The 14,798-nt window shown below is 42.7% G+C and overlaps 1 protein-coding gene across 3 annotated transcripts in view; it reads right to left on the reverse strand.

Annotated features, from left to right (window-relative positions):
* rassf5 (Ras association domain family member 5) overlaps positions 1 to 14,798 on the reverse strand; it is a 33,570-nt gene continuing 18,772 nt past the window's right edge. For 2 of the 3 annotated variants that reach the window (XM_037774566.1, XM_037774573.1), the window contains exons 3-6: positions 3,799 to 3,909; positions 2,435 to 2,774; positions 2,226 to 2,341; positions 1 to 1,019 (exon numbers count right to left, since the gene is read on the reverse strand). In XM_037774566.1, coding sequence (XP_037630494.1) covers positions 876 to 1,019; positions 2,226 to 2,341; positions 2,435 to 2,774; positions 3,799 to 3,909 — 711 coding nt within the window. In that variant the 3' untranslated portion in view covers positions 1 to 875. Of the gene's footprint in view, positions 1,020 to 2,225; positions 2,342 to 2,434; positions 2,775 to 3,798; positions 3,910 to 11,499; positions 12,577 to 14,798 lie in introns of those variants that run through there. The other variant, XM_037774580.1, reaches the window with a different exon arrangement.

The raw sequence follows: 14,798 nt of genomic DNA on the forward strand, positions 1-14,798 counted from the left end.
TGAGAGTGCGACATCTAGTTGCCGAATGTTATCAATGTTATCAATAGCACCTTTAAAGTAGGAAAATAAAATGATAGGAACAAATTAGAAAAAAGGCTGTGGACAAAGTGGGCTGAAATGGGGTGTTGCAGGGCGGGAATCGGTTTCTTTCTTCATTTACGTTTTCCCTTTGCTCTACCCATGCTACCTGAGAAAAATCAGAGAATGGATCTCGCTTTCTTAACCTTTCCATTCCTTCTTGTTCTAGCATCCAAAGCTTCTGACCCCAAACACATCCCTCACTAATCCACACGTCTTATATTCCAGCACAAAAATAATACATCTGGTGACAACCCTTATACACCAATTCAGAGAAAAAGAAATTAAAAACACACTCAGTATGATTGTCCTCCCATCAAAAATTCACCATCATGCCTACTGTTTGACTTCTATGTGCGGGGGGGATGAGCTGAGAGAGACTCATGCATAAGTAACACTTGCAGTAGCAGCAGCAAAAGTAGCAGAAGAAGAGGGGATCTTTGAAAACGCTAATGATTTATTTCAGTCCCAAATGAGATCTCACGTCGGAGTTTCAGATCTTGTGTCGCTGTGTGTGTGTCCTTGGCAACACTGCTTGTCCAATCAGCCATCAAACCACACACCCCGTAGCCTTTCACGTCGCTTTCAACCCCTCGTGGAGTGGATGTGTGGATGGTGGGGGGGGGACTTGTATGCGTCCTGAGAAAGGGTATGCATCTGTGTGTGGATGTACTGTGTGTTTGGGTGTGTGTGTGTGTGGAGACAAGTTCAGCTCCGGCTCCAGTCTCTGAATAGATCTTGGGTTCAAAGGGTCAGTCTCTCCCTGGGTTGAGGTCGTAAGGTAACAGGTGAAGGGGTCAGGGGTCATGTTGTTGTAGGGCTTGTTGTAGTTTCTGTCGGTACACGGTGTATTTTTGCGACACTGCCCGTACGCGCTCCGTCTCCTCTTTTGCCAGGATTACCAGGAAGTTTTGTAGCTCAGGGACAGAGAACGCATGCCACTGTCAGAGAATGAGAGGAACAGATTATTACAACACTGCAGAAAGTTTGTATTTGCTTCTACAGTAGCTAGGGCTGCAACTAAGGATTATTTTCATTGTTGATTATTTTCTCGATTAATTGATTAGTTGTTTGGTCTATGACGTCCTCAAATGTGTTGTTTTGTCCACAACTCAAAGATATTCAGTTTACTGTTATAGAGGAGTAAATAAAACCAGGAAATATTCATATTTAAGAAGCTGGAATCAGAGAATTTTGACTTTTTTTCTTAAAGAATTACTCAAACCGATTAAACGATTATCAAAATTTTATTTAATAGTTGACAATGATTCAATTAATTGTTGCAGATCTACTACTGGCCATTTATTAATACCCATCAAAAAGGAGTATTGCCTCAACAGCCTCTATAATTCCCCTTTCCTGCCAAGTAAAACATGGAAAAATTGTGAGAGAAATTAGATATCACAGAATAGGGCTATTATTGTGATATCTATAGAAAATGAAAAATAATAATACTGTCAGTCAAATGAATCTTTAAAGCTTTTGCGTCACCACGTTGTACGCTTGTGATGACATCATTATGTTATGTTACGTGCCGAATGTAAGGAAACTATCAAAACGCCTTTGCACAAAAATTAAAAATGTGCACAAATAACTTATGTTGAGTGTTGGGAAATATTTTGTTCATGTTTCTACATTTAGAAATCTTTTGGATCAATATGTTTTGTGTGTTTATTTAGTAACAATTTCTTAAAAAAAACATCAGATTTTTGCATTTTTTATTTATTTATGACACAATATAAATACTTTAATCTATTACTATCGTTTATTGACTTACATAGCATTTTAGCTTAGGTTCGTACAGATTTTAGTGATATGAAGCTACTGAAGATGCTCTGAGAAATGACATCACAATAGGAAAAAATATCAATGTAGGCACTGGCAGGCCATTTCTATTGCAGAGTTCAAAGGGTTAACTCTGTTATTACATGGTTTTGTTGAATACTCGATTCTGATTGGTCAATCAGGGGCGTTCTACGGTCTGTTATTTCTTTATAACAGACCTTTGCTATGGACGCAGTTCTGATGTCGGACTCTGGCGGACCGTTTTTGTGTCAAATTATTGATCTCTTAAGTCAGTAGCCGTTATATCGCGACACCCCTACCTTAGATGTATAAAGTGTGTGTGTATATGTGTGTATTCTCACCTCCACCTCTCCAGTCTCATTTTCCTTGAGGACAAAGCTGAGCAGGTCAGGATCAGGCCCCTCTATCAACCTCAGCAGAAGAGGACGCTCACACAGATTAAGCTTCTGAAACAGATCTGGAGGGAAAAGAAAGCACAAAGATAATTCAGTGCCGTGTATTACACATGTTTTTCTGCATATGAGCGAGAAACCAGGTGTTATTTCCTCACCCTGCCCATCGCGGTGCGTCTGCCTGTACAATGCAAACTTGCGGGGATTGTCCAACACCATGAACTTCTTCAGCAAGCCCTGGATGACCTCTTTGGTGGAGGTCAGAGAGCTGATGTGGATCTGCTTCACACAGTCACATGGCAGGTAGAAGGATGTTCTCTTTTCAGTCTGCCCACAGTCCGTTCCTCCTTCCTGGTGCTCTGATGGTGGTTGAGTGCGGCCGCCACCCGTCTGCCTGGACGCTGCCTCTAACTCCGTCACTTCCACAGCGGGGACCGTGACTGGTCGACTGAGCCTCAGGTGGACCTTAATGAAGCCGGTGTAGGATCCGTCTGAAGCCTAGAACGCACAGGGAGAGGAAGACGATAAGAGAGTGGAGGCACAGTGTTGATATAGAAAGAAGTACTGTATGTGGTTCTTTCAAGTTTAATATTTTGGGAAACACAGTTGTTTGCTTTCTGGCCGAGAGTTAGATGAGAAGGTTGATACCAATCTAATGCCTGTACGGCAAATATGAAGGTACTGTCGGTTAGCTAGCTTAGCGGCGTGACCTCTACCTCTACTGCCTCGCGAAGGAGGTTAAATAACAATCCAAACTTGTGCTAAATTTTGGCGAGGAAAAACTGGCATGGCTAATTTTTAAAGGGATGCCTTGACCTCTGACCTCAAGATATATGAATGAAAATGGGTTCTATGGGTACCCACGAGTCTCCCCTTTACAGACATGCCCACTTTATGATAATCACATGCAGTTTGGGGCAAGTCATAGTCAAGTCAGCACACTGACACACTGACAGCTGTTGTTGTCTGTTGGGCTTGAGTTTGACATGTTATGATTTGAGCATATTTTTTATGCTAAATGCAGTACCTGTGAGGGTTTCTGGACAATATCTGTCATTGTTTTGTGTTGTTAATTTATTTCCAGTAATACATATATACATGCATTTACATAAAGCGACAAATCTCCCTTTAAAGTACATTTTGAACAGATAAAAAGTGTGTGATTAATTTGCGATTAAATACTTTAAGTGATTGACAGCCCTAATATTAATCAATAAAATACAACAAAAATGTATTTTCTTTTTGTGTATATCAAAGTTACTTTATTTTAATGAAACCATGCAATCATTAATGGTGACATCATTTAGTGGGGAAAACAATTCTAATCAACACCACACTCCTCTTTTCTCTTTCACTCTGATAACCTACTTATGATTACTTTTGTATAATCTTTTCAACATTATGACCCAGCTGAATTTCCTGTTTTATATTCATCAAATGAAAGTGAGGAAGCTCTAAATCTAGAGTCATAGTTAGTTTGACATTATACAGTACACAGCTACAACAAGTGTTCACAACTCACCAGTTTCATGCCATTTTCAGAGACTTCAGCGTTATACTCTTTTATCCTTGTCCGCACCTCTTCCTCTGACAGGTCCTTTGTTCTTCTCTCATCTTCCTCCTTTGTTTCCCTCTGTTGTAAGGCAAAGAGAGAGGAGTATTCACATATCTGGTATAGTATCAGTGTTTTATTTTAACCAGCAGATGGTGCTGCTTCCTCCACACAAAAAGCAAATGCTCTATCTTGCTCAAGTTTATGAATAGACATCTGAATGCACCAGAATCAAGAGGAACCCTTCGCTTCCACCATGCAAACCTTTAAAAACAAAAGTGGACTGACTGACATGCAGGCATATAAGGTGTCACATTTGGTTGAAAACAGGTCTACACATGATCCAGGCTGGTTCCTGCACTACTTGTGACAACACATCCCTCTCCTATCCTCCATCTTTATCAACCTCAGGAGGACTGAAGCTGACGGGGTTTTCTTATAGACTCTATACTATCTCTTCTCTCCTCAGCGTGGTTGCACAACCACGCAGCTCTACATGGGGACAGGAAATGTTGTGAATGGAGCAAATCACGCAATCACAGCACGAGGATATTGACAGCACTGCCTCCATCTCACTATTACTCCTTTCCCTCTGCGAGTAAGAATGAAAAATAGAGAGAGGGAAGATGCAATGAAAGGAGGGAGGCGAAGAGGGGGAGGCAGTGAAAGAGGCGAGTAAGGGGTGAGGAATGATGAAAGAGCGGCTGCTGAGCCAGCCTTAGCAACACAGAGTTTGACTGGGTTATTTATAGTACAGTGGGATGCATCCTCTCTATCTCACAATAGCATTTTTTTTTCTTTCTCTTGTTCGTTTGCATTTTCTGGGCCAGAGAGAGAGAGAGAGAGAGAGAGAGAGAGAGAGAGAGTGCAGGGCAGGAATCTTTTCTGTAGGGGAGTCCTCGGGTTGTGCGATGAAGTCACTGTTTCATTCAACACAGAGTGCAAGTGCATGAGTGTGTCTCATAGACTCAGGCACCTTGTGGTAATAAATAACACACACAGAACAAGTGTAGCTCAGCAAAAAACGGTGATAACATTTCAAGGCTGACATTTGGAGATAGATGCCAGGACAGCAGGGGTTTTCTGTGTGTGAGTAGGAACAGCGACAACAGGGGGATTTTATAATTTGCCTACCACATTGCTCACTCTTTTTGTTGCTGCTTTTATCTCTACCACATGTATCATCAGCCACTCCTAGTCGGTGCAATTATGGTCCTCCTATCATGGTAATTGTGTCCATGTTGCAGTGAAACAGCAGTGATTGAGCAGCAGATGCTATTTTGGTCACAGCGTGTTACAAATGCAATGATAGAAATCCCCCTTTTAATCCCTTTAAATCAAACACATTTAAATATTAAAGGAATAATATGTAGGACTGACAGCTAGTATTAACAATGGGTAACAGCAGTCCACAATTTGAGGGTTACCTTCTAGACACGACCGCATTAGACTCTGGCCAGCAGCAGTAATCAGAATCACTTGACTGGCTGTTTGTCTCATATACTCGCTGCCTCGATAACCCAGCTGCACACGGACCACAGAGAGATGTGGCGAGGCTTTTCAGGTCGGGTAGACTCTAACTTTAACTTTATCTTTGTTATCTCTCGTTTGCTTGCTTCCATGGCTGCAGAAGGCTGTGTTTGTGTGCCAATTTGTTTCATTTGTGGCTAAGGGGGGTCGAAATGTGCAGTGGACGGGATCACATCAGCAAAAACAAAAACGTTCTGGACCGGAATGGAAATTTCAAAGGAGAACATACTGGCTGTAGCATTGTTATCGGAAAAGCCAGTATTTCAATTTAACATGTTTCCTTAATCTCTGATGACATATCAGGGTCCTTTTATGATTTATTACTGTAAATATATTACATAATGGTCCATTAAGAGCTGGTTCTGTATCTCCACAGACTCATGAAGAATCACTAAGTGCACTAATCTAATCACATTCATAAAAGAATGAAATAAAAACACACACATTTCATAAAACTCTGGAGGATAAACATTAAGTGTGTATCCAGGGTTAAGAAAAGCATCTTGAGATGACTTGCATGCAAAATTCCTCCCCGTCTAAAAGGCAACAAAGTGAAAAGAACCTCGCAGGAATTCCTGCGTTTGTATGCGTGTTTCTAAATGTATCAGAGGCAGTGCCCTGCCCTCCCGTTCTGCATACCAGTGAGAGTGGTCAGGGGACAATAGAACGGGACAATAGAGCAGTTTCCGCCCTTGAGAGTTCCTCAAAGTCCTGGGACACTGCCCTGCCTGGACCGGGTCACGAGGGAGCGAATGACCGGCAGAACACAGAAACAGAGAGAGATGTGAACTGTGAAAAGACCTGCGCAGTCTGCACTGTGGTTACAGGAAAACACCTAACATTTACGGGGACTAGCACCTTGGTCAACTGTTCCAATCTGTTCCAATCTCACACACCAAAACTAACAGGTTTTGCTGCATTTAGCGCTTTTAGAAGTTCTTAATTTTCACTCAACATACGCAGTGCTAGGCATGGAGCGTCCAGGTAAACAATGTACCTATTAGAGAGCTGCAGGAATGAGTCCTTAAACCTGGATATGAGTTTGTATTTTATCACTTCCAGTTCCCTCATCTGTAAGTCAGGGGGGTTTTAGTTAGATGCCTGAATAAGGTCTGTGGTTAACACAAGCTGAAGAGATGTTAACGTGTTGTTCTACAATATAAAATACGTTGGTAAATATCCCACTCGTGAATTTTAGAAGCTTTTATATGTCTCAAAAAAGGCGGTTGCTAACAAATGGCTAAATGATACTACAAAATGTTATCAAGTCAACTTGTCCGCCTCTACAGCCTCGTTCCTCGGTGTTCATGTGTGGAGATTATCTTGCTGAACCGAATGTTTAATTAATCCATAAATGTGTGTTTGCCACAGAGCTTATTTTCTGCAATAATCCAAAACCCAATGGAACAATCATATTGGCTTTCTGTCGAGGGAACCAGGGCGATGCTAACTTCCTGGTTGGCCTACAAAAATACGTCCTCCTGTGCCTGGGTTAGCTCAGTTGGTAGAGCAGGCGTCCATGTATTAAGGCTTGGTCCTGACCGCGGCGGCCCGGGTTCGAATCCGGCCTGTGGCCCTTTCCGCATCCACTCTCTCTCTCCCCCCTTTCAAGACTCTATCCACTGTCCTGTCAATAAAAATGGAAAATGCCCCCAAAAAAATAACTTTAAAAAAAAAAAAAAAAAAAATACGTCCTCCCTGTAGCACGCTATGACACAAGTGATCAAATATGTTCTCTTTGTTGAAAAAATGCGACAACTGAAGGTCAGTTTTTCCTGGAAAGCATTAGCCTCTAGCAATAAGTACCCACTGAATGATCGGTCACTGTCTGCTAATAATAATATTACGGGTGACAGGTCCAGTTAATCCACTTTAATGATAGATGATTCAGATAGATGTAAAGCAGCTTAAGAGTCTAAGATATCTAAGACTGTTACATAAGGTTCACACACAGATATGTACATATGCCATGCAGACACACACACGCACACACGCACACACACCTCAGGGTGACGTGAGTAAGTGTTGATGCTCTCACTCTGATGAGATCAGACAAGAGAGGTCATATGACTGCTTGAAACTAGTCAGTACTAAACCATGTGCCAAGCCTGGTTGTTTGTCTGGACCTGACCACCTTTTTGTTAACTTGAACTCCCTCTTCACTTTGTCACTCAAATCTGCAAGTGTGTGTGTGTGTGTGTGTGTGTGTGCGCGCGCGCGCGCGATTGACATCATGATCTTCAGGTAACACTAGACTAAAGGATCTATTACAACCGGCCAAGATTGAGGGCATTGAGGCGAGCGCCGTCAGAACTCAGCTAACAACACTCAAATAATACAGAGTAAAAAAACAGAATTCAACGATAACTGGTGAACACGCACACGCTGATAACAGGAGCACAACGCCTTTACTGGGTCAAGTGTCGAGGAGGAGAAGCTCGAGGAAAACACACACGCTGAGTCTATTTCACAGCTCAGAGGCCGCTGTGTGCCAGCAGTACACACACACACACACACACACACACACACATAAACAACGGTAAAAAGGCTCTGACCCTAAAATTAGCATACCACAATGTATAAATACAAGATTAGTGTACAAGTTATCAGTATTTCGCTGTCGTATGCGGTCCCAGTGGTGCTAATCTAATTACTTTTTATAGCGTTGTACTGTAATGTAAAGCTATGCCTCATATTTTAAAGTGTATATTATGTTTTGTTCGTACAGTCTTTGATCTATGACATAACTAACTACTCCCTCAAATGAACATAAAACACTTGAAATGAAATGTAGTTGAGTGTAGGTGTAGTAATAAGAGAAGAAATACTCAAGTACCAGTACTTCAAAACTGTTTATATGTATTAATCGCTTCGTATTGCCATCGTGTGAACAGACTGTAATGTAAAAGCTGAGACCTTCCCCGACTTTCTCCGTTGCCTATAGCAGACTGTGGACTGATTTCTGTGTGAAGGACTCGGGACGGTTTTGCTTCGTAATGTTAGCTGTTGAAGTAATTCGCAAATGGCAAACTAGTTAGTATCATGGAGATTGGACATTACAGATAGTAAAGGTGATATATGAATGTGATGTAACGTCACTATTTTGGCCGATGCACAGGATGATCGCTCACGCCTACAGAGTGCGAGAACGAGCGACAGGATGCTGACTGTAGTTCACTTAACGGCCATCAGTGTCATTAATAACAAGGACTTTCTAAATGTTACATATAGTACCTTTAATACAGTACAGTACTGTATGAAGTCCACCTCTACACACGAATTGTTTGATGTGTGAAGCGTATGAGATACTGCACAGATTTATGCTGTAAATGTGTGACAGGGCTGCTACTAACAATTATTTTCATTGTCGATTAATCTGACGATTATTTTCTCGATTAATTGTTTGGTCTATAAAATGTCAGAAAATGGTGAAAAATGTTGATCAGTGTTTCCCAAAGCCCAAGATGACGTCCTCAGATGTCTTGTTTTGTCCACAACTCAAAGATATTCAGTTTACTGTCATAGAGGAGTAAAGAAACCAGAAAATATTCACATTTAAGAAGACGGAATCAGAGATATTTACTATTTTTTCTTCTTCTTCTTCAATTACTCGAATAATTGTTGCAGCTCTAGTATGTGAAAATGTATTTTTATACAACAGTGATGTAACTCATTAATTTTCACTGCATCAAAAAGCAGACCAGGACAAACTGAACATACCTCCTGCTCATCTCACTGGCACGCACGCACGCACACACACACACACACACACACACACACACACACTCAAAACACATTAAAGCTGGCTGGCTAATCTGGAGCAAAAGGCTCAGCTCCGGAAATAATTCATAAAGAAAAGAGGATCTGAACTCCCCTTTCACTGTTTTGATGAATGTGAGTATCTCCCGGAGTGTGTCACAGTGACACATTTTTTAAATCTTTACATGATAATGTGTGTATTCATAGGATGCCACATAGATCTTTGCATTATCTTCTTTTCATATTCAAACACAGTAAAAATAAACAGGACCCTTTCAATGAATGGCTCCTTTTAATGCTCTACCAGAAGACGCAATTCAAGAGCCAATCCCCTCCTACGTCCTACAGCTGACTGTGCTGCTACATCATCAGCTGGCCGCTTCTGCGCCGGCAGCCCAGACAGGCTAACCCCAATACCCTTCTGTCTCAGCACGGCAGCAACCCTAACTCCACACGCTGACAACACAGCTGGTCAATTATTCAGAGATTATACCTTCTCTAAGTCAGACACCAAAGGCACAGCCGGGACAAGGACAGCAAGAGGAGAGGAGGGCTGGAGAGTGTTTTACATGAATGCAAATGTCTGTGTGGTTTTCAAGAATTTCATCTCCGGAAACACTTTTCGTCTTTTCTATGTCACACGTCTCCAAAAGAAAACCATTCAATCACCTGCTGTGCATCTTGGGACGAGCCCCAACGACAAACAGGCAGCACCCTGCAGAGCGAGTCATACTGTACGCACTGGAGCTATAGTATCTGACACAATTATGTGTGAAGTAATAAAGTACAGTAGAGCAAATCTCAGGAAGTGTGAGCCAACAAGAGTTGCTATGGTAACTAGGAAAATGGTTTGCTACTGTCAAGTAGTTGCCCTACACACACACACACACACACACACACACACACACACACACTTTTTCTGGTGCTAAAATATCAGCTGTGTTTCTACGGAAACCTCTCCCACGCACTGTAGGGAAGAGGCCTCTATGGAATCTGTAGGTTAGCATCATTAACTCAGTTTCTCTGCTGAAACACAGCAAACACATCAGAGCTGCAACGATTCATCGATTTGTTGTCAACTATTACATTAACTGTTTTGATAATCCATTAATCGGTTTGAGTAATTTTTAAAGTCTTAATTCTCTGATTCCAGCTGTTTAAATGTGAATATTTAATTGTTTCTTTACTCCTCTATGACAGTAAACTGAATATCTTTGAGTTGTGGACAAAACAAGACATTTGTGGACGTCATCTTGGGTTTTGGGAAACACTGATGGACATTTTTCTGACATTTTATAGACCAAACAACCAATCAATTAATCAAAAAACAATGGCACATTAATCGACAATGAAAATAATCGTTACTTTCGGCCCTAAAACACATTATCTCTGTTGATCGTTGTTACCAGTCTGAAATAAAGTCCTCACTCTCCAAACAGTAGGTAGTAACAATTATTTTCATTGTCGATTCATTTGTTGATTATTTCCTCACTTAATTGTTGTTTGATCTATAAAATGTCAGAAAATGGTTTTGTCCAAAACTCAAAGATATTCAGTTTATTGTCATTGAGGAATAAAGAAACCAGAAAATATTCACATTTAAGAAGCTGTAATCAGAGAAATTTTACTTTATTTTAGGGCTGTCAAAGTTAACGCATTAATAAAAATGTATTTTAACGGCACTTATTTCTAACACATTAACACAACTTGTGATTTTTAGGCTGCAGCGGGATCAGTTTTAAAGCTAGAGTGAGGATACTGTCATACTAGTTTGTTGGGAAGGAGGTTAAATAACACGAGGAAAAACTGTCATGGCCATTTTCAAAGGGGTCTCTTGACCTCTGACCTCAAGATATGTGAATGAAAATGGGTTCTATGGGTACCCACGAGTCTCCTCTTTACAGACATGCCCACTTTATGATAATCACATGCAGTTTGGGGCAAGTCATAGTCATGTAATCGACTGATAGCCCAACGTTTTTTGCTTTTAAAATTACTCAAATCTATTATCAAAATAGTTGGTGATTAATTTAATAGTTGACAATTAATCGATTAATCCTTGCAGCTCTACCAAACAGTGTTTTCATACTATGTTGCTAAATCTTTGCTAGCCACTCACATGATAAATGAGCTGCCAGAAGGCATCAATGTTGATGAACAAGGCCGACAGATCAATGTGACACAACAGATGTATGACAGTAACCCCGTCCTACACGCTCACACACCTACAGGCCTACTTAAGAATGCACAAACACCACTTCCTCTCCACACTTCTGCTTTCTGGTAGCGTGTTTTTTTAATCTAAATGTCAGTTTGGTTCCCAGCCCAACTGAAACAACCACCATCTAACCCATCTGAGTTTGTCTCACTCTGATTCTGTACCTTAGCTGCTTGTTTGGGCTGGCGGAAGAACGTGGTTTTGGCCGTGAAGAAAGTGAAGTCCTCGCTCTCGTCATCCAGGCTGCAGTACCCGCTGCTCATGCTGTTACTGCTGGTCATGGAGGGGGTCAGCACCGTATTGACAGTCATGGAGAGGTCCAGAGACGGCCGCCGGCACCAGAGCAGCAGCACGCTAATAGTTTGAGGAAGTGCTGGTTTATCTCGCGGGGGCTGATGTGACACTCAGCCACAATCAAAGTCCACACGCTTCTAACTGTCCTTTACTCATCCAGAAAAAGTCAGCGCTCCTTTGCTGATGCATCCAGAAGAGTTTAGGTCCCGCCTGTGAGGGCGAGACAGGTGAACTCGGCTTAGATTCGGTGCTTTGCGTGCCACCGGAGAGGGGACCAGGAAATCCGAGAGTGAACACAGACGTGTCACTTCCTCCTGACGCGTGTGTCTGCTCTGACGCCGGTGTCACAAATGCACCATACAGTATATGCACCTGGTCACTTGCAGCTAAACATGCACACACGTGCACACTCATACACAGTATGTAACTCACACACATAGGCACGTTGCTGGTGTCAAGGAGTCAGTTTACAGGTTGGTTTCAAGTTAACCCAGCTCACCTGAGAGCCCCTGTTATACCTGCAAACCTACGCTCATAAAGGCATGCATGCAATACCACATCCTGCTTTCCTGTGTCTGTCTGTGTCTGCGTCTCTGAGAGGAGCCACCGCGAAGAAAACAAAGAACGGTTCAATTCAAGTCCGGCATTAGTGTGAGCGAGCATCCATCCGTCCCCAGAGTCCAGAGTAAACAGCGTCGTAGAGTAAAGATCTCTTGGCTGCAGCAACAAGACGCTCACAGACCCCCGTCCTACCTCTTCTCTCCTCTTCTCTCCGTTGCTTTACTACCAGAGAAGCCTCCCACTCAGCCTCTCTCTCTTTCTCACTCTCTCCCTTCCTCTCCTCTCCTTACTCTCTTTCTGTCTGTCTCTGTGCCCGCTTTGCTCCCTCACTCTCTTGCAACCTTTGCTCAACCATCTGTGGTTGAGAGTGTTATCAGCCTGCAAGCACCCTCCCCCTTCTCCCTCCACTCTCGCTCTCTTCCTGCAAGCGACTGCACCCTGCAGAGCATGGCCACTTCCTCTTACACACACACAGAGAGAGAGAGAGAGAGAGAGACAGAGAGAGAGAGAGAGAGAGAGAGACAGAGAGAGAGAGAGAGAGAGAGAGGCATGGTTAAGTAGAAAGAGAAATGCTGATGAGTGAGAGATATGAAGCCTCACAGCTCCTGTTTTACATACGTAAGTGCAGCAATGACAGGAGGAAGCAGGAAGATGGCTGCTTTTCTAGTGAGATTCTGCAGCAGGATGCAACGAAGCCATGGCAACCACTGTAAACATGTGGCTTTTATGCTGCCATAATTAGTTGAGGCTTTTGTTTCGACACCCAAACCAATCAGGCGACAGACACCGTCTACCACCGCTGGTTTGTTGGTGGAGGGTGGAGGATGGAGGGGAGGGCTCACAGGGTTTATTAAAGTGAGATTAAGGAAATAACGAATGATTGCCCTCAGGATAGTGATTACGGCGACCTCTAACCTAACGCTGACCCAGAAATCTGCCCTCTGACTCTGGCAGTGACCCCCCCCCCCCCCTTGTCACCAAGCAGCTAATGCCACAGTCACCGCTGAGATTGATGTGCATCTGTCTGCACATGCTGTGTCTGAGTGTGTAATAGTATGATTTTAAAGTCTACTCAGACATTATAGGTAAACCTATCTGGTAGTGGAGGGCTGCAGTGTGCAGGGACAGAGTGTCACCTTTTCATCGGGTGTCTTTCTGTCAGGTTTGAAGACTGATGACCTGCGGCTCTGCTCCTTTCTCCCATCAGTGTAATTACTGAGGGAGACGGCGGCTTGCAGGGGGTGGGATGCTACAAACACACACACACATATATGCATACTGAACGACACTCCCGCTGGCTTCAAGTCGATGAAGCCTGGCCAGTGTGCTGCATGTATGTGCGTATAGGGGGTAAAAAGGGGGATCAATTTCTGCTGATGCACACACAATAAGGGGCTGTAACGATGGAGGAGGAACAAACACAACAACACACACACACACACACAGCTGCAGCTATAAACAGAGCAAAAGGGGAGAAAGAGGACTGCAGGAAATGAACTGTCATATCTCCTCTTGTCTGCAGTACTCGTGCACTAACACAACAGGAGAGAGACAGGCCTTAGTCACAGAGTTCACATACCTCCAGGACAAACATCATCATTGCTCAACTTAATAATGACTTTCAGCTCATTATCTTTAACAACTCAGTCATTACACTCAGAAAGAACGAGTAGCTAAAAATGACTCCACAAAAAAATGTGTGTGTCATAATTTTGTTGCAGTAGATGTTGAATATTGAAAGAAATGAGCGTGTTTTAAACAGCCTGAACTGTTTGAGCAAAAGTAAAAGACATTTGGTGAAATGTACTTAATTTATCCCCCTCCTCGCTCGCTCCAATTCCCACCGTTCCCAATCAACGTGTTTCAGGGTACAATGATTGTATGTCACGCTCTCTGGAAGCGCAGCACTACCTGCCAAACTACTAGGGGTCTAATTTTGCGTTATCTGCCCCCTCGGCACATACAGTAGCTGCCAACGCTCTGCTGCAGGCCTGTGGGGTTATCCAGCGTTTTCTCTTGTGCATGTTACTGTACGTGTGTGAGTGTGTGTGTGTTTGGACCACATTGCGTGGGTGACCGAGGCTTGGATGCCAAGAGCAGCATGCACACTCACATGTGCTTACACAAAGAGTGGGCGAAGCACTATTTTCAGGAGGAATTTTACATAAGTATTATACATAATTACTGTATAGTATGAGAGTATGACAGCTGGAATGATAGATTTTGAATGTAACTTTTGAAATATATTCCACTAGCATACATAACATTTGACAATAGGTTGAGCTAATAATGGAGGTCCCTACAGAGAGCAGCGATTAACCTAATTAGTCTACATTCATATAAAAGAAGCTGAGGACAGTGAGGACATCAGGGCCCAGCATTGATTGAATAAATCAAACCATCACTACAGGATAGGAGAGATGAAAAGAGAGAATCTAGGAGGAGGAGGAGGAGGAGGAGGAGGAGGAGGAGGAGAAGGGAGCAACAGAGCAGGTGAAGGAGAGAGGCAGGGAGGCACGTCAGATGGTTATGTGACGGAGCATATTCTGTCCTGGGAACATTCTGTGACCAAAAAAAGCAAATGAGCGCATGTATAAATTCATAAGCA

Source organism: Sebastes umbrosus, chromosome 1 (genome assembly GCF_015220745.1).
Source record: "Sebastes umbrosus isolate fSebUmb1 chromosome 1, fSebUmb1.pri, whole genome shotgun sequence".
NCBI classification, from domain to species: Eukaryota; Metazoa; Chordata; class Actinopteri; order Perciformes; family Sebastidae; genus Sebastes; species Sebastes umbrosus.